Source organism: Echinops telfairi, unplaced genomic scaffold (assembly GCF_000313985.2).
Source record: "Echinops telfairi isolate 266 unplaced genomic scaffold, ASM31398v2 ScPeMD7_7469;HRSCAF=8507_0, whole genome shotgun sequence".
NCBI classification, from domain to species: domain Eukaryota; kingdom Metazoa; phylum Chordata; class Mammalia; order Afrosoricida; family Tenrecidae; genus Echinops; species Echinops telfairi.
Window position 1 is genome coordinate 45,147,435 of NW_022111372.1, and position 19,293 is coordinate 45,166,727.

A 19,293-nucleotide genomic window follows, 5' to 3' on the forward strand; every position below is an offset into this window, starting at 1 on the left:
TCTATATATATATGTGTGTGTGCTTGTATTTACATATATCCTCACACTCATACATTTCTTTTCCCAACCGCCGGAAAGTTGCAGGTGTTACAGTACGACTCCATGTCACATCGAAGAAAGCTAAATTAATTCTATCACATCAGCTTCGACCTATCCACATTCCAGTGTCCCCAGTTCTTCCCAGAATGTCTTTTTATAGCATCCCTCTCATTAAAACGAAATGAAACATCAATAGGATTCTATGATAGTCAAGTGTCTTTCTGTCTTCTGACCCGAAACAGCAGACCCCTTTCCTCCCCACCGTCTAAATGTGCAATGTTGCTTTGATAGTGATGCTAGGTGGACTGGGACTGGCTTCCTGTCTGTTTGCCTAAAAGGCCTCCAATTTTGAATTGGGGAGGAGGACAGTGGAACATGGGGAATTGAGCATTTTATACCACACCGTTCCTCCTTCTGATTTCCCTGTGTCCCGTTCTTCTAGTTGTCTGAATCACAGCTTTCGAAAGTATTTTTCTTTTAAACTTTATATTGCAGACATCTTCTAACATCTACCAGAGTGGAGAGAATAATGGGCCCTCATGGACCCATCACCCAGCTTCAGCAGTGAGCAACAGTCTGCTGCCTCTTAAGCCACCCCTTACCCTAGCTATTTTTGCTGGAGTATTTCCAAGCACATTTAAGATACCACACTATTTAAGTATTTGCATCTTTCAGTTGATAAACTCTTTATGTCTTTGTGTGTCTCAGGGGACGATTCCTCAATAAGCGAGGGAAGCATGGCTTACTTGTGCTTCACTTCTCTGTGGAGAGCAAATTCACATTTTCCCGCCACCTCAGAGATTCTGCTTCTAGATGTGTCTGTCGTCTGTATTTGTCCTGGCACTGCCTACAGAATCAAAGCCTCTTTTCTAGATTGCAGTTCCTGACGGGCTTCTTATCTGATGGGCCAGGTGGATGAATACTAATGCTATTAACAAGTGAGCGGTTACTTCGTTACTGGGTGTTCTATCCCTGTGTGCAAGTGAAACTATCTACTGCTTTGCTTCTAAGGGCAGCTTGGTGTTTCTGAAGGGCACACTCTCCAGTTTAGTCCTCTCTTTCCCAGGGACAGTCTGGGTCATCTCACTCTTGTCACTACCAGAACAGTTCGGTGATGCTCACACTCGCTCTGTGTGAGGATTTTTCTGGAGTGCATGCTCAAGGATGAGTATGTTAGATCAAAAGAATGAATGTATCTTTTGTTGGTAAAGCGTTTCAATTTAGACTCCAGAAAGTCCATCTTAGCCTAGATCCAAACCAAAAGCAATCTCATTGCCATGGAATCAATTCTGACTCATAGTTATAGTTATACTCCAGCAAAAATAGACAGGGGAAGGGGTGGCTTAAGAGTCAGCAGAATGTTGCTAACTGGTGAAGTTACATCGCACGCATAGTTACACTAGACCAGGGTGCTATAGAACTTCTCATGATGACACGGATGTCCGACAGCTGCATGTGGCTGTGGAGTACTTGGCTGATGCAACTGAGGAACAGGATTTGAAATCTTAATTAATTCAAATAGAAATCAAAATAGTCACATATGGCTTTGCTACTGCTTATCCCAAGCTTGGCTAAAGTCCAACAGCAGAACAAGAATATCCACCAAACTTGTCCAGTATCTTCCTGTTTGCTAGTGTAGGTGACATCTCGTTGTTTTAATTTGCATTCTTCTAATTACTAGCAGGCCCTGGAGGGTGCAAACAATTATTGAGCTCAGTTGCTAAAGAGAAGGCTAGAAATTTGAATCCACCCAGAGGCACCTCAGAAGAAAAGCCTGGAGATGCATTTCGGGGGTGGGGGGTGGGGGGCGGGGAGCGGGAGTGGGCAGGCCATTGAAAGCCCTGTAGAGCACAGTTCTGCTTGGATACACGTGTGGTTAGCAAGAATCAGAATCAACCCAAGCTGCCACCATGTGAAATCTGAGTCAGATTAGCCCTGCAGGCAACTGGTACTAATTATTAATTTGCCTTTCAGATTTTCTCTGCCTATTATTTCATTATCCCCTTTTTCTATAGGATCCCTGTGGAAATAATGTCTGTTTATAATAAAATACTTAAACCACATCTAAGTTCTATCTTAATATTCTTATACTATTCCAAGCCTGATGTCCAAATTGCTGGTGTTTTTTCTAAGCATTCATTTGTCCCTGGGCCTCTTTTCTTAGAGTCCCAGGCTGGGAATATGGGCTGAGTTCCTCCGTGGGTATGATGCATCTCCCAGAATTCCCCCAGGCCTGTGAACCCAGGTCTGTTCCTGTGGCCCAGTCTGTGGCATCCCTGCTAGAATATCCTTGCCTGGAGTGTAGCACAGCAAGGGACCCTGGAGGTTAGTGGTCAAGTAGAGCTGGGTTCAAATTCTGAATTTGTCTTCCTAGCCTAAGACAAATTGTTTATCTTAGTCTTCATTGTCTCATCTGTAATACTGGCCAAAGAGTGAAAAAGAAATCGAAGGAAATTCTAATTTCAAGTTTCATTTTGAAATTGACCCTCATCTTCAAAAGCAATTGAGAAGATTCTACACATGATATGAAACATATATATGAGATAAAAAAATTAGTTAAGTAACTATAAAGACTGAAAGGAAAAACGAACTAAACTGAACTGTGACTTCCTCCAAGTGTTAGAATTATGAAAGCTCTGAACGTTCTTTATTGTAATTACCTGTAAGTTTTGAATTTTATATCATGGGCATATAAATTATTAGCGGAAAATATTTTATTTGACTTACTGCTTACACCTTATACAAAAATTAACTCATATTGGATCAAATATTTTTTTCTTCTTCTTTTTTTTTTCTTTCTTCCTGAAGGGAGTGCACCGTTCCTGAAGTACTGCAATACCAGGTCCATGCGTGCAGTGGGCAGAGCAAGCTCCTATTCCACCTCCCAATTCCAAAACTCCATTTAATATATTGTCTCGGATAGAGGACATATCAGATATTAAACTGATAAGAACAGACACTACACTTGATCTTAGCCAAAAGGCCGAGAAGTGATGGATCAACAATTTTAACGTAAAATGTAAAACTTTCAGAAGAAGACATAGAAGAAAAATTTCAGGGCCTAGGGCTTGGTCAAAAATTCTTAGAGATGACAATGAATAAATGATCATAAAAGACATATTGGTAAATTTGAGCTCATCAAAAATTTTTAAAAGTCTCTAAAATAACTTTGTTCTGCTACCAGTTAAAAAGACAAGCTATTGATTAGGAAAAATTATTCCAGACTACATATTTGACTAAGGACTTTTATCTGAAATGTATAAAGAATTCTCAAAACACAAGGGTTAAAAAGCTAATAGTCCAATTATATGGGAAAAATTCCCCACATGTGTAGACATTTGGCCAAAGAGGCCATATGGATAACAAATAAACACAGAGAAAGATATTCAATATCATTAGTCATTAGAAATACAAATCAGAACCACAACAAGGTATCCATACCTATCAGAATGACTAAGAAATAAAAAGTAGTGATACAATCAAGTGGTTGTGAAAATGTACAGAAACTGGACTACTCATACATTGCTGATAAGAATATAAAATGATACAGTCAATCTGGAAAACAGTGGCAGTTTCTTATGAAACTAAACATGCTATCTCTTTTCAATTTGCATTCAAAGCAGAAGTTACACTCTTGGGCTATTATCCTAGAGAAATGAAAATGTATGCTCATACACAAACCTGTACATTAATGTTCATGGCAGCATTATTTGTAGACGACAAAAGCTGAAAGCAACCCAAGTACCTGTCAACAGGCTGAAAGTTAAGCAAACTATGGTACATCCATACAGCGAATGGCCATCAAGCAATTAAAAAGAAATGAACCATTGATATGCACAACAACTTGCATGCATTTCAGGGCATCATATGGAGTAAAAAGGAAGTTTCAAAAGGTCACATACTACATGATATCATTTAGATAGCATTCTAGAAATGAAAAAAATTTAGATATAGGAGCTGATACCAAGGGCTTAAGTGGAGGGCAAATATTTTGAGAATGATGAGGGCAATGAATGTACAAATGTGCTTGACATAATTGATGTATGTATGGATTGTGATAAGAGTGGTATGACCCCCCCCCAATAAAATGATTTCAAAAATTAGATATAGGGCATAGATTAGTGGTTACTAGGGGTTACAAATGGTGGGACGAATGAGATAGAATGTTTGTATGAGGGGTACCATGAGAGAGGTCTTTGGGGTGATGAAACCAGTCTATCTTTCTATGCACATGAAAAGATGGAACATGTCTACAGTTCTATACATGTGACAAGATGGATGCGATAAAATGACATGAGATTATATAGACACTTTATACCAATGCCGATTTCCTACTTTTAGTATTGTTACTAAAGACAAAGTATAATTACTGGAAAAACCTAGGTGAAGAGTACACAGCACCAGCTTGCACTATCCGTGATTTTATAATAATTATTTTAAAAACCAATCAACCCCACTCCCTTCAGTGACCCTGTACAGCAGAAGAGTTTCCAAGAAAGAGTAGAAAGCCCTATCTTTTTCCCAAGACATGACCACTGCCCCACTCGGGCTCCTGTCTCAGTGGGTGTCATGAACTCCTAGCAAGCAGACCCTGGAAGAAGCCTACGTCTGGTATTCCTTGGTCCCTGTTTTAGTACTGAGGCACACCATCATCGGCCACTTCTTGCACTTATTTGGACATCACATCATAGTTCCAAAGATCGCCTCCAAGTTCCCTGACAGCGGGACCAGATTTCCATGACTGAATCCTCGCTCACCCTCCATGGATCCCCTCATGTAGAATCCCTAAAAACAAACAAACAAAAGCAAAACCTAGAGTCCATTAAGGACTCATAGGAGAAGGTAGAACTGCCCCTGTATGTTTCTGAGACGGTAAGTCTTCATGCCAGTAGAAGTCCTATCTTTATCCTGTGGAGTGGCTTGTGATTTCTAACTGCTGACCTTGAGAATCGCAGTCCAGGGCATAATCACTAAGCCACCGGGGCTCCTACAGAATCCCTAAATGCTTATTATGCTTTTTAATTATATAATAATATATGATAAATGTAATTGTAACTGGTGAAAATGTATTCATGCTTCCATTATTTCAAAGTTGTTTTGTAGACATTTTTCAACTTTGCATTAATAGTAATGTCAACATTAATCATAATGGAGCCGAAGCCCTTTTCTATTGCTCGTCTTTTCTTTTGAAGACTGCTTCAAAAGATATCATCGATATCAAAGAGTTATTGATATCGGGTCACATACACTAAGAACCATAATAGAGTATCTAAAATTTGATCAAATCAGTGACGATGAAAACACCAGCAGCAACAGAAACAAGAGCGTCTGCTTGTAGCATGAACAGAACACATGTGATCTGAAGCATCGTTGTCATTGTCATTGAGTACTAAAGACAGCTCTCACGAGAGCAGTAAGAGGTTCAAATAATACATTGGAATAGAGTTTTATCCTTCTAAGTATATTGATACATATAAGTTGTGCTTACAAAAATGTGTTTGGTGTTGGAACTCGCCACAGCAATATTTTATAGAAATAATAAATTTAGGCAGAACCACCATACACAAATTTTATACACACTCATTTTAGTGTCACAGTAGCATAGTGGGTTACACTTTGGGCTGCGAGCTCCCAGGCCAGCAGTTTGAAACCACCAGCCACTCTGCAGGAGAAAGACAGGACTTCCTCCCCTCTAAGGAGTTACATTCTCGCAAGGGTGGCAATGACTTGGCAGTGAATTTCATTTTGGGGGATTCATAGTGTGAGAGTGGGGTGCCAAAGCGCTTGTGAGGCTGGTCTGTGAAAGAGAACTGCTGTGTAGGAAGTTGTGGTCTAGGCTCACAGTGTTGAAAGTGTTGAAAGAGACCATCCACCTCTGCGTGGAGTATCCCTGCCAGTTCCTGCAGGCTGTGGCCCCGACTGCTCTTTGTTTACATGATAGGCTTGGGTTTCAGAGCAGTTCTGAGGGATGAGCTGTCATCTATCTCCACAAACAAGAAGCAAAGTTGGCAAATGTTCTCAACTCAGTTTCTGCAACGCAAACCTGCTATACCTAAGTTGTCCATCTGGGCCCCTCTGTGCTGCTCACTTAGGACTTACTGGGCCATAAGTAATAAAGTATTTTGTCTCAGGACTTTGGTGTTCCTGAAATAACTATCAGTGTGGGAGACATTCAGCAATAGATATGTTGAATGGAGCAACTTACCCTAGAGTCTCCTGTTGTCTGCCAGCTTCCATTAGTCTGTGGTAGGCTCATTTTTGTCTGTCCACTATTATGTTTTTACCTTTACCACCTTAGGGCAGTTTTGTTTTCTGTTGGGTCTCCCAGCTGTGATGTACTGAAGGAGTGGATGCATAATGAAAATAATGGATACAAAGGGGTATAGAGAATATAGAGGTGGGGGAGGTAGAGATAGGGAGGGAGAGGTGATTTGGGAGTAATTAATGAAGATGGGTGGGTGGGGGGAAGGAACATTAAAATGGACTATGATTGCATGAAGTATCTTAAAGGTGATTTAACCATGGGGGAGGGAGAATGCTCTAAAACAGATTTGGAGGTGATTGTAGAACTTTCCAGGATAATGACTAAAATTTTCAGGGGTCCTCAAACTTTTTAAACAGAGGGCCAGTTCACTGTCCTGCAGATCCGTTGGAGGGACAGACTATAGTTTTTTTAAAAAACTATGAACAAATTCCTCTGCACACTGCACATATCTTATTTTGAAGTAAAAAACAAAATGGGGCAAAAACACCCGGCGCGCCAGATAAATGTTCTCGGTGGGCTGCATATGGACCCCTGGACTAAATGATCGAAGTATTGAATTATGTGATCTCTAAATTACTTGTGAGTAAAACTGCTGGGTGGGGGGAGAAAGTAGGACCAAATCTCAGGCCTGGACAGAGTGGGGTTTGTAGATAGTGTGTTACTCTGTGCCAGCCTTCAGTCTCCAAAAAGAATGGCGCTCTGTTGATTTGGCATCTCTTCCTGAAAGGGCTTTCTTGCCTTGTGGTGATGAACTGTTCCCTTACTTTATAGTCACCTGGTTCCTTCCGTAGCCTCTAGGTGATTATTCACCCCTAAATCACCGCTTAGGGATTAAATTCAGGTCCTGACACTGCCAAATGATGGGCTTCTTTAGAACTTACCCATCTGTCTGCACAGCCAGCTCTGTATCGGTCTACTTGAGAGTCCTCATCTGGATCAGCACTGATTCCATCTGTCTGCCTATTGTCCCTCAGGCCTGCCAGGCAAGGAACACACAGGCAAATGGGGCAGGGCTGGAGGGAGGTCAAGTGCGTTGGCCCCTGTGCATTCTGAGGGTTTTTACTCATTCTCCAAAGTTGCTAATTATTTTAGCAACACACACACACACACACACACACACACACACACACACACACACACGAGAAAGGCAAAGCCATCGGGCATAGAAGTGAGAGGATGGTTTAGGTTTGGGCCATTCTACTCCAACAGGTGTGACCTTAGGCAAGTTGGGTCACCTCTTTGAAAATCGGTCTTCCTTGTCTATGAATGGAGCCTGTTGCAGTGGATTAGCCACACTAGGGTTGTTGTAGCAACATAGCGTAGCATCTAGCGTGTGGCTGGTCCCACAGTTGCCTCCAAGTACTTCATCTTAGGATCATAGTCGCCAGAGGTAGAAGTGTGGACCGGAGTAGGAGGCTATAACCAGACTTAGATGAAAGGAATACTAGAGGAGTGCAGGACCTCAGACAGGCCCTCGGGAGGCGGACCTCAACACTCACCTCTATAATTATTTGGGCGTCTCATAGATGGTAGATAAAGCAAACTTAGTGACACCCGGAAATTCAGTAAACCCTTTATTGCTTTAATCACTGCATGTTGTTTTTGGTCAATCGTGTTGAGACGTTGCTCACAAAGCCCAGGGCACAGGAAGGATAGCTTTTTTTTTTTGGTAGAATAGCTTTTTACACTCTTTTCTTCGGTCTTAGGTGACACCTCTTAAGATCTTTAGGCAAAATGGAGATAAATCACGACACAGGGTTTTCATATTTTACATTTTGAAATCACTCTAATTTCTGGGTGTTCTGAAGCTGTCTATAGCTCACTTTTGGAGTGGGGCCTTTTCTGGTTTCTGGTATTCTTTGCCAAATCCAAGCGCACAGCCTCTTGGATGCTCTGTGCGGCCCTGAGTCCTGATTTGATGGCGGTGTCAATCCAGCCATGAGGCAGGGTTGTGTGCTCACCAGCAAAATGCACCCGCCCTTCGGGCCGGCAGAGTTCCTGGGCATAGTCCACATACTGGTAAGGAGTGAAGAAGACAAAGCCTCCCATGGAATAGGGGTCCTGGCTCCAGTGCTTGACTGTGGAGTACGGGCACAGGGCCCGGATCTCCTCTTTGGGGCGATTATGGACTGAGGCCAGGTCATCCAGGACAACCTCTACCACCCGAGCATGATTCATGGCAGTGAAGAACGCGGAGTCGTCATCCAGGGTATAGGACCCCAGGATGACTCCTGTGCCGTTGGGGAAGACGTGGTTGGGGTAGTATATGAATCGAGAAGGCCGGTCAGTGATGGACTTGCATCCAAAGATGCCATCCTGCTCCCAGAAACGCTGTGTACAGGCCAAGATCACTTTGGTGGCACTGTTGTAGTGGACGGAACGCAGGGCATCTTCTTTGTCAGGGGAGAGGGGTGGCCGGAAACGGAGGAGCCGAGCAGCCTTGGCAGTGCTGGCCACAATCACATAGTCTGCAGTCAGGCGCTCTTTAGGGCGAAGTGGGTCAGATGTTTTGTAGGTGATGTGGACAAGGTCACCAGATGTCTCCACCTCCTCTGCTGGTGAGTAGAGAAGCACCGTCCCAGGCAAGAGGGAGTCTTGCAGGGCCCTAGGGAGCTGATCAAAGCCCCCGACGATTTCATCAAACCTGAGAAGGGCAGGCAAAGGAGGTTGAAGCAAAGAGTTGATTGAAAAGACCATGGAAGGGGAGGCCATTTGAAATGGACAGAAGCGTGCGTCTCTAGTGAACACTGGCCCTGTGTGCTAGAGAAGCAGTTGGCAGGAAGGGCCACCAGGGAAAGTGGCCATTAGCTATAGAAACCCTGGTGAAGTCCTCTCCTCTGTGAGTCCCTGGGCAGGGTAAGCACATAGGACTGCTACTCAGAAGTGCCTTGACAGGAAGGCCTAGCAATCTACTTCCCCCCAAATTATTCATCGGTACTATTTGGGGGCACAATACTACTCGAGTACATAACACACGAGGTCAGCAGGAGGTGGAATCCACTTGACGGCCACTGCTGTTTGTTTTGTGGCTTCTGGGAGGTGTAACCACTTGCAAGAAGTCCTTGGATGGAGGAGTGAAAGCATAATGTATGGGTTGTGATAAGAGCCGTAAGAGCCCCCAATAAAATTATTTAAGACGAATAAAATCAGAAAAAAATAACTGATACAAGGGTATCTGGGGAATATATAGGTGGGGGTGGGTGATAGGAAGGGAAAGGGGATTTCAGGGGTAAATAATGAAGGCAGAAGGGGAGTGAGCATCAGATGGGTTGTGATTGCACAACTCATTTTAAAGACGATATAACCATGGGGGCATTGAATGCTCTGAAATTAATGGGGTAATGATTGCACAATTTTCCTTGATATGATTGAACGATTGAACTATTGAATTGTATGATATGTAAGTTATGTATCAATAAAACTGTTGGCAAAAAATTAGTTCAAAAAATAATATTAGTTATTAGTTCAAAAAATATTAGTTCAAAGAAAGAAAAAAAAACCATGGATGATACAAATCACAAATGCTAAATTTTTAGCCAAAAGGTGGGCAGTTGAAATGCCCCCAGAAGTGCCGTGAAAGAAAGCTGTGGTGCTCTGCTTCTGAAAGACCACTGTCTTGAACACACCCTGGAGCCCAGATCTCCTCTGGACACGTGCTGTTTCCAGGGGTCAGAATCCACTCATTGGCAATACCAGCAACCCAGCTCCTTGCTAGAGTGCGCAAGCCTGGACAGTGGGCTGTGAGCTGACCCATAATCACTCCTTTCTGGTCTCTGTGGGTGGTCACCTCTATGCAGGGGCCCAGGACGGACAACTCCTGGGCAGGCAAAGACCATGAAACTCATTCCCTTCTACACAGTGCCCAGGAGAGAACCTAGCAGCACCGGTACAACCTTCATTCTACTGTGATTGCTGACAGGTCTGTCTTGGGGAAGTCCCTTCCTTACGCTGGCTTGTGGTTTGCATTTACACTGATTTACCCTGAATAAGAGTCCCTGGTTGTCACAAACAGCTGAGAGCTTAACTGCTTCATGAAAAGTGGTGGTTCCAGTCCACCCAAAGGTGCCTCAATTTATTTCTGGGGGGGAAAAAAAGCAAGCCTCACGGAGCATAGTTTTACTCTGAGACATGTGCAGTCACCATGAGTTGGAATTGACTCTTGGGTCACTTGTGATACCCTGACTCTGAATAAAAATGCTGGGTGGGAGCTGGGGCCGTGTGACCCACAGAGTATCCTGCAGGACAAAAAGAGGACCAGACCAAGAACTGCATGAATCAGCCCCTCAGCCTGTCAGGGTTGCCAGCCTTTATTTGGCCTCTCCCAAATGCCTGCAGCCTGTTCGAAATGTTCTTACGAATGCTAAGGAAAATCATAGCCCAGTGGATTGCTTCTTTCCAGTCCCAGAACATGTGACCACTGGCACATCTTTCCAGGATAACATCCAATAAGGTCTCTGCAAAACCTCCCGGAGCAGAGCTGTACTGCTGCTTTTCAAAATGGGCGAAGAGGCGAGGCCGAGAGTCAAGATCTGCAGGCTCTAGAGGGGATAGCTGAGGGTTCTCAAAGTGGGATTCCCATACAGACATCCTTAGCAGCCTCCCTGGAAGTGTTAGAAAGGCAAATTCTCAGGCTCAACCCCAGATCTTTCTATTGAGAATGTGTGGGCCTAGGGCCTAACAATCAATGTTTCAGGAACCTGTGATTCTGATGCATTCTGGTGCTGGACAACCTGTGCCTTCAGTGGGTCCTTATCTGAGTTTACCTAGTCCTGCTGCTGCCGCTGGGGTTAGTCACTGACCAGCCCAAGCCCATTCTTTCCTCCCTGCTCCCCATTCCCACCGAGGCTCCTGGTTGAAGGAGATGACAGCACGGAGAGTCTCTGTGAAGGCTTCATAGTAGCCGGCGTCTGCATTCAACAGGTCCCCAATCATCTGCACAGCCCCACGGCTCAGGTTGCCCACCTTTATCAGGTACTCCTGTGAGGTGTGCAAGGAGAGAAGGCAGGCCGGTCAGAATGCTTGGAGTGGGGCAGGGGCAATGTGTGAGAGACAGTGAGGTGCAGAACTGTCAAGGAAACCCTATCAAAGTGTATTGCTTCTTTCCAGTCCCAGTGTCCGGCAGGAGTGGCAGAGCACAGGGCACGCTCAACAAAGTACCCAGAGGCCACTGGGTTTCTGCTTGGCACACATGCCCCTGTGGAAGGTGCTCAAAATGCACTTCTCAGACTTGTTAAAAAGGAAAAGAGCCCTCTCTGAGTGCCAATGTTTTGAGCCCTTTACATTGATTTACCTGTATAATTTCCATATGTAATGCTAAGAAGTCCAGTTGACCATGGAACAATGCAGGGTTGGGAATGCTGATCTCCCATGCAGTCTGAAAATCCATGAAACATTTACAACTGGTCCTTGAACACCATGAGTTTGAACTGTGTGGCCCATTTATAAATGGATTTCCCCCCTTTGTTGATATGGCTGATGAATTCAAATGATGCAGCTGCTTAACATGTCAGTTCATCTCTTCATCGTCTTCATGTATCTCCTCCATATGTGGAAGAGCTACTCACATGGAGATGATCAAATGGAGGTGTTTTAAGTCATGTTTGAAACTCCTGTGCTCACCTCAGTAGCAACAGGGGGAAAAGTCTGCATATAAATGGGCCGGCCACACAGTTTAAATATGTGTTGCTTACATGTCCACTGTAGTTTTACACTTGAGGAAATAGAGGTCCAATGTCCACATGCACGAGCAGACATATTGGGATGATCTTCTCTGCCCTGCCCTGGGAGAGTGGTCTCTTCATGCCAAATGACGAAGAATCTAGGTACCAAGTATTCCTTCCCATCCTGGCCCCAACCCCACTCCTCCTACCCTCCAACAGCAAGTGACTGAGGTTTGCTTCCTGAGTACCCATCCAGCCAGAGTCTACCATCCCTGTCCACCACCCTGGCTCTCAGGCAAGGCCAGCGGGGGCATGAAAAAGTTGGTTAGGTTGACTCGTGTTCTTCACAGGACTGAGGGGCAGAGGGAACATCTTCTATACCCTTAGCAGAGTTATTCTCTTTTCACCGTCTGGGTTGGCCATCTGGATTACAGGCAGACGAAGGCCTCTCTGTTAGTAGGTTGGGCAAAACCTCTTGACTCAACAGCCTTCTTTAAACTAGAAAACAAGACCATCTCTCTCACTGCCATTGACTCAATCCTGAATCATAGCAACCTGTAGGGCCCCAATATCTCAGGAAGAGCAGCATTGACAATGAGTGATTGGAGTGACATTGGGATAGAAAGCCTTCAGCCTGGACAAGCAGGCTCACTCCTCAGTGAGTGGCACACTGCTCAGTGAGTGGAGAGAATGTGTCTTTAAGGTCAGGGGTACAGCTAGGTCCTTGAGCTCCCTGTTTTGCCAGTACCTGTATTTCCGTTCCCTCTCTCCCTTCCTTCTGATACATTGAATACTCAGATATTGGCCAGACCACATATAGAAATAGAACTTGGGCCCATCAACTACAGCAACCAGTCCAGAAAACTGAACTGTAACTTTAGCTGTCTATCAAAATTGGTCAGGGTTTTGTCAGTACCTGCCAGCTTCCCTCACCCCAGCCCTCACCTCTCCATCGCCTCACTAGGAATTTCAGATCAGCTAGAGAAAGCCAGGTATGCTCCCCCAACCAGTCACATAGGATGCCCCGATTCTGATTCTCGGTAACCTTCCTGTGGTCTCCATGCCAACACCCTCCACTCAGAGCCCAACGAGCTTTCCCTTTTCTACCATAAAGCTTTCCACTCCCATGTCTCTCTTGGAGGCTCTACCAAATGCAAATTGTGTGGCTGACTCCCTCACTACACAAGCTGTGAATAAGAGGCCTGGTCTCACCGGGGTTACTAATGGCTTCTTTAAATAAGAAGGCAAGACCATCCCTTGCTCACTACCGTTGACCCAATTCCAGCTGCCCTTCGAGAAAGACAAGGCTCTCTGTTACTGTAAACAGGCACAGTCTTAGGAAATGCCATATCGGGTCACAGGGAGTAGTCACGTTTACTAGACAGCAGTAGCTTTGATACTGAGGCAATCTTCCCAATTTCACTCCTCCTTTTCGCTTTCCCTCTTCCTGCTTCTCTTCCTCTTTCTCTCCCCCTTCATTCTTTGTTTCATCCTTTCTCCCTTCCTTCTATAATTATTTGCTGACCCCCTCAATACACAAGCTGTGAATAAGTAGCCTCACTAGAGCCCTGGTGGCATTATTTATGTGTCAAGGAGTCCAGGTGGTGTAGTGAGCTGTATGTTGTGCTGCTAACTGCAAGGTTAACAGTTTGAAACCACCAGCTGCTCTGTGGAGGAAAGATGAGGCTTTCTACTCCCATAAATAGTGACAGTCTCTGAAACCCACATTCACAGTTCTACCCTGTCCTATAGGGTTGCCATGAGTCATACTTAACTCAATGGCAGCAAGTGTGATTTTGTAGTTTTGGGTTATTTATGTGTCAGGCACATAAATAGACACAAAAGCCTTGCAAACATTTGCGCAGATAAAATGGCTCTTTTCGTCATGGAACTTACATTTTAGAGGAGCCAGACCAGAAATGAACAAGCAAATTAATGCGCACCAAGAGAGAAAGACAGGGCTTTGTGTTCCCATAAGACAGTTACAGTGGCAGAAACTCACAGCGTGGTCTTACCCTGTCCCACAGGGTGACTACGAGTGGGCATCAAGTTGATGTCGTGAGTGCGGTTTGGTTTCTAGAGTGGAGGAAAATCAAACAGGCAAAAGAAGATCGGAAGAGACTTCCAAAGTGAAGAGAGGGGGGTTTCAGTTCAAGAGGACATCTGGACAGTGACCTGAAGAAGACAGGGGCCAGTCCTGGGGACATTTGGGGAAGATCTCGTGGGCAGAGAAAGCAGCCATTGCAAAGGCCCAGAAGACAGATCGGACTAGATGCAGGGAAGAAACAGAGACACCAGTGTGTCTGGCACAGGCGAGCGAGAACAGGAGGACTTGTCTCTCACTCTTGAGGTGCCCTGAGCCATGGGAAGCTTTCGAGCAGACATGGTGGCTTCAGCGCTTCTCCTCTGACCGGGCTGGGGAGAGGTTTCCACGCTAGGAATAACACCTGTAAGACTGGCCAACACCGTCTCCTGCTCCAAGCGTGGAGCTGGGGCTAGTGGTCCCACTGTAACTTCAAGATGGGGCCTGAGCAGCAAGAAGTGGGGGTCCCAGAGAACTGACCTTGGTGGAGAAGGAGTCATACTTTTCCAGCACCTGGCTGCAGCTACTTGTCTTCAGTTCCTCCACCACCTGGGCATTGGGCAAAAGGGAAGGTGGACATGTTGATGAGGGGCACTTTCATCAGAACTGAGCTCCCACCAGTGCTTATGCCATCGCCCCACTTGTCTAGTGGGCCCCTCCAGGCTCTATGCTCTCCTTTCCCTGCTTTGAACTGTGTTTGTTTCTGAGTCTTGATTTCTAAGCTCTGGGTCCCAGGGGTGTGGGGTTCTGTTATTGGAAACTTCTCCAGTAGTAAATTATGAGGTGTGCAAAGGAAGAGATTAGGCTTCCCGTATAAACCTGGGAGTTCTAGGAGAAGGGCAGTTTACCCCCTTGATCCTGGAATGGGCACGCTTCTACAGGCTTAATATGTTTATGCATGTTGCTGGGTGGTGCAAATGATTAAATGCTAGATCTCTAACTCACCCTGGTGATCTGCTGCCAAAAGCCTTGTAACTCTGCACACTTGGTGTTGCTACAAGTCAGAATTCACAACAACAACAACAACAATCAGGGGAGCTTAGGACCCCTGGATCCCTATTCCAGAGAGGGTGGCTGTCAACAGGGATGAAGAGTCAGGGAACAAAGTGTTTTCAGAGTTGAATAAATATCAACTTTGAGAGAGAGAAGGTGAGAAATGTGCCCCAGTAGGGCCTGACCTCTTTTTCCCTTCTCTACCGCGTATGTATGAGGAGGATTATAACCCCAAGCCCCCATCACAGACACTACCCTTCCTGCTTTCCACACTCATTTAATCTTCTCTGCAAACTGAGTCTCCACAAGGACCTTCATTTTACAGAAACTGGGGCACAAGAAGGGTGTGTATTTTGCCCTGGGTCACCCAGGGAGAAGTGCAAGGGACAGCATTTGAATGTAGAATCTGTGTTTTAAATTACCCCACCTTAAGTCTGGGTTTACCCTGATGGTTTTAAGGGGAACTCTTTGTTTTCGGTGCAATCGCTGGTGGTGGTTGAATCCATTGTTATGAACAGAGCCCTGCTGGGAGGCTGACCTTGTGTGAGGAAGGCTGATTGAGCATTTGAGATTGGTGGTCATGGTGGGGATGGTTGGATGGATTGTGGGAACACAGTGGTAAGATGGAGAAAGAACCTCCTACTGGTATGGTCTGGGGTTCATGAGGGTGGGCCAAGTCCTTTCATGAGAAAGGAGGGGACGATAAAACCGAAGAAGCTGAGGTGCTATCAATGACTTACCAGTGGTGACACCACACTGGGGGGACCCTGTACCCCACTTTCACTCACCTTCCTCAGTGACTGATCAAACAACTGCTCTGCAGTCTTCCCCTTCTCGTCTGCTCTGACGGGGTAACCCAGCAGGTGGGGGTTGGCCTGCATCTCTCCCGTCTTCCGCCGAACCCCATTGACCAACACCCAGGTCTGGAGATTGGAGCGGCAGAACTCCCCAAGTTGCAGCCCAAACCTCCTGATGAGTTCTCTGGAGAGCCTGTAGGAGGAACCAGAGAGTGCTGGGACAGGATAGGAAGCTGCCCACCCTCCCTACCTGGGCTCACACCCAAAATCCTTGGAGGAGGCAGCCGACAAAGGGGACCATCTCGGCCCCCTTGAGGATTCACTGGTGCCATTAGAATTACCCGTTGATCTACATCCACAGACAAGACCTGAGATGTCTAGGTCACCATGCTAATGGGAGCAGGGCTCGTCACACCTCAGCCGTTTTCTGATCCTACCACACCAGGCTACCTCCTCTGTGCTGGCCCCATTTAAGCATCCAGAGCACATTTTGCCTGAAATCTCTGGTCTCCAGGTTGCAGCCATTCTGAGTGTGAAGATGGTGTGAAGGGTGCCCAGGGGAACCTTCCTGGACTTCTCCTCCCTGGGGCCTCTCAGTGGGGTGCTCTGAGACCCTTGCTCAGGGTCCCCTCGACAGGAACTCCCCTGAGCGGCAAAGCTCCATACCCATTGTGGGAACCCTAGGTCTCCCACAATCACACCTGGGCTTCGCAGAAACCACAATTCCCTCCACAAAGAGGTTTCATTACTCCTGTCATTACCAACCATCACAATGATCCCTTACCAAAGAAACCACGCGTGACCTTTCAAGGGATTTTTATAACCCCAATTATCATTCATGATCCTCTAAATAGCCTTCCACACAGGTGGGATAGATACGGCGGTGCACATGAAGCAGATTTAAAAAGTGAACCTGGGAGAGTTTCGGGGCTAGACAGGGAGCCACATAATGAGTTAAGGCAGATTTGGGACCAGATGAAAGGCCTTTCACAGTAGGCCAACACCCTAGTCTAGGAAAGGATTCTGCCCCTCCCATGATGACCTTCTTTCCCCTTTCCTCCCTTACCTGTGGTTGGCAGGGATTCTCATGGCTCCCAGTTCCACATACCACTGTGCTCCAGGTACACGGTGTGTCTCGATTCTGCCACCCACACGCCCCGAGGCCTCCAGGACAGTTACCTAGAAAAACACTTCCTGGCTTCAACAGAGCCAGCCCTGTCCCCTCCACAGTCTCTTCCCCCCATAGAGGTCCAGCTCCCCCAGCCTTCTCTGGGGCTTTCCTTTTTATAAAAAAAAAAAAGGGCCTTAGAGCCTAATTGTCAAATCACTGGAATCTCCTAGTCCTTCTATCCCTCCCTAATACCACCCCTGCCCTAGCTCATGGAGGTTGTCCCACTCAGCTCTCTCCCCTCTTCCTGCTTAGGGATGACCCATCCATTGCCATATCCTACCTGGTGGCCTGCATCCTGCAAGGTCTTGGCAGCAGTGAGCCCGGCCATGCCTGCCCCAATCACCACGATTCGCTTTCTTTCCACTGTCTGCCCCAGGCCGTCTCTCGCCAGCCGTACCAGTTCTTCATACTGGGGATCTTCGAAGCACTTGACCAGCTGGCTGTTGAAGGTCTGCGTGCGTGGGCTCAGTAGAAACAGGAGCACGAGGACCAACCACCCTGGGAACATAGCTGTGGAAATGGTAGTCGGGCAAACAAGTGGGAAGTCAAGGAAGCTCAGGCTGGGCTAAATGCTTGTTGTGAGGAGAGTTTGTGTCATTAGGCTTGTGATGCAAGAATATCCCGAACTCCAGATGGCTTTCCTCCCATGCTTAAGGGCACTTAGTCAAGGGTCCGGCTAGACTTGGCCTTCCCTGTGGGTCAGTGCTATCATCCCTACTGAAGGAGTCATTCCAGGCTGGCTACCTGCCCAAGCAGCTGGCTCCATAGAGGGCTATCACTCTGAGTGACTCCATCGCTCCCCCTTAGGGTTAATAGACGTGTAGTCTTTATGGTTGCTTCAGCGTTCCTGGGTAGAACACCTCACAGATAATTTAAATATTGGAGGTTTGACTCTACCGAGAGTCACCTCAGAAGACCTGAAATCTACTTCTGAAATATTCCCGCTATTGAAGGCTCTCCGGGGCACAGTCACACATGGGGTTGCATTGAGTCATGGTTGACTTGGCGGCAACTGGAAGACCCAAATTGCCAGAACCTGTACATAAGGATGGAGGGTTTAAAGACGTGGTTTGAAAGTAAGGCCAACAGGAACCAAGAAGTGCACGACAGATGACAACATTCCCCAGCCCCGGGGAGATATCAGATTTTATACTTTTCAATCTGGTGGTAATTAGAACTCAGCAGCCTCATTTTCCAGAGAGAGTTGAGGCTCAAGCAGGTTAAGAATGTGCCAGGTGTTGAGCCTGCACTTCCAGTGCCTTCTAAGCAGGGTTCCACCTCATTCTCCTTGTTCATTTTCTACCAATCTCCCGGAGAAGGATGTGCTATAAATCTCCTTGGTGCTATTTATTCCTGATAGGGCCTGATGAGAAGTCTTTTAGTATTGCTGTTTTATTATTTTTTAAGCGAACATGTATCTTTGTGTCCCTGCCCATAGTGCAAACATTGAGAGGCGCTGGCCTCTGGCCTAACTCACCTTTTAAAATATGCACATTCAAACAGATACTATAGAAATCTGCTTGTATTCTTTATTCCAGTCTCAGGATTTATAGGAATATTTAATGTAGGCCGTCTTTCTCCCTTCACTTACAATCAAGAAAAAGCAGTGGCATTATAGAAAAAGGAAAAATAGAGGGACAAACAATTTGTAATCCCTTCTATATTCCTATTTTCTTTCTTAAGTATAACCACCCACTCTCCCATGTTAGTCACTCACCACCGTTGTGATATCTTTCATTCTGGCAGGAAGCATAAAACACATTTTTCAATTTCCTGCCTTCTTCACTTCAAACCAGAAATCAGTCACTTCTCAAAAAGCCTAGTGCACAGAGAGCAGCTAACACACTGTGCTGTATGAAGGGGTGGAGGGAAGAACAGCTTACCAGACACATCTGTGGATGACTGATGGGCAAGTGAAGGTAGAGGAAGCCTGGTACCAGGAAGAACACACGGACAGGTGCTCCAGGGCCTCCTTTGATGGCCCCTTTAATGCATTGCACCATTCATTCCAGGTTAAGGACAGTGTCTCTCTGACCCTTCACTGTACCTTTGCCCTGTCTCTGGCAACCTTACTCATTACCTCACTGCTTCAACAACCTCCATCATAGAACAGGGAGGCATTGAACCTGTATGTCTAGTTCTCTAGTTCCTTTAGCTATATACACACACTGTTATGGATTGTATTGTGCCCACTCAAAATACGTGCTGAAATCCTAATTCCTCTACTTGTAAATATAGTCTTATTTGGAAGGAGGGCTTTGCTTTTGGTACGCTAGTGAAGTCAT

The 19,293-nt window shown here is 45.9% G+C and overlaps 1 protein-coding gene and 1 non-coding gene across 2 annotated transcripts; both read right to left on the reverse strand.

The window, feature by feature from the left end:
* Positions 1–2,845: 2,845 nt before the first annotated feature.
* LOC115873699 lies at positions 2,846–3,034 on the reverse strand. Its single transcript, XR_004048579.1, has one exon. It is a non-coding gene; the product is annotated as a U2 spliceosomal RNA (small nuclear RNA).
* Positions 3,035–8,116: 5,082 nt separating this feature from the next.
* On the reverse strand, positions 8,117–17,516 carry LOC101660188 (L-amino-acid oxidase). Its single transcript, XM_030888636.1, has 6 exons — positions 17,289–17,516; positions 16,904–17,016; positions 15,829–16,030; positions 14,528–14,596; positions 11,145–11,281; positions 8,117–8,948 (listed from the first exon to the last, which is right to left on the reverse strand). Exons 1-6 carry the CDS (start codon positions 17,514–17,516, stop codon positions 8,117–8,119), a joined length of 1,581 nt encoding a protein of 526 aa, XP_030744496.1.
* Positions 17,517–19,293: the final 1,777 nt, after the last annotated feature.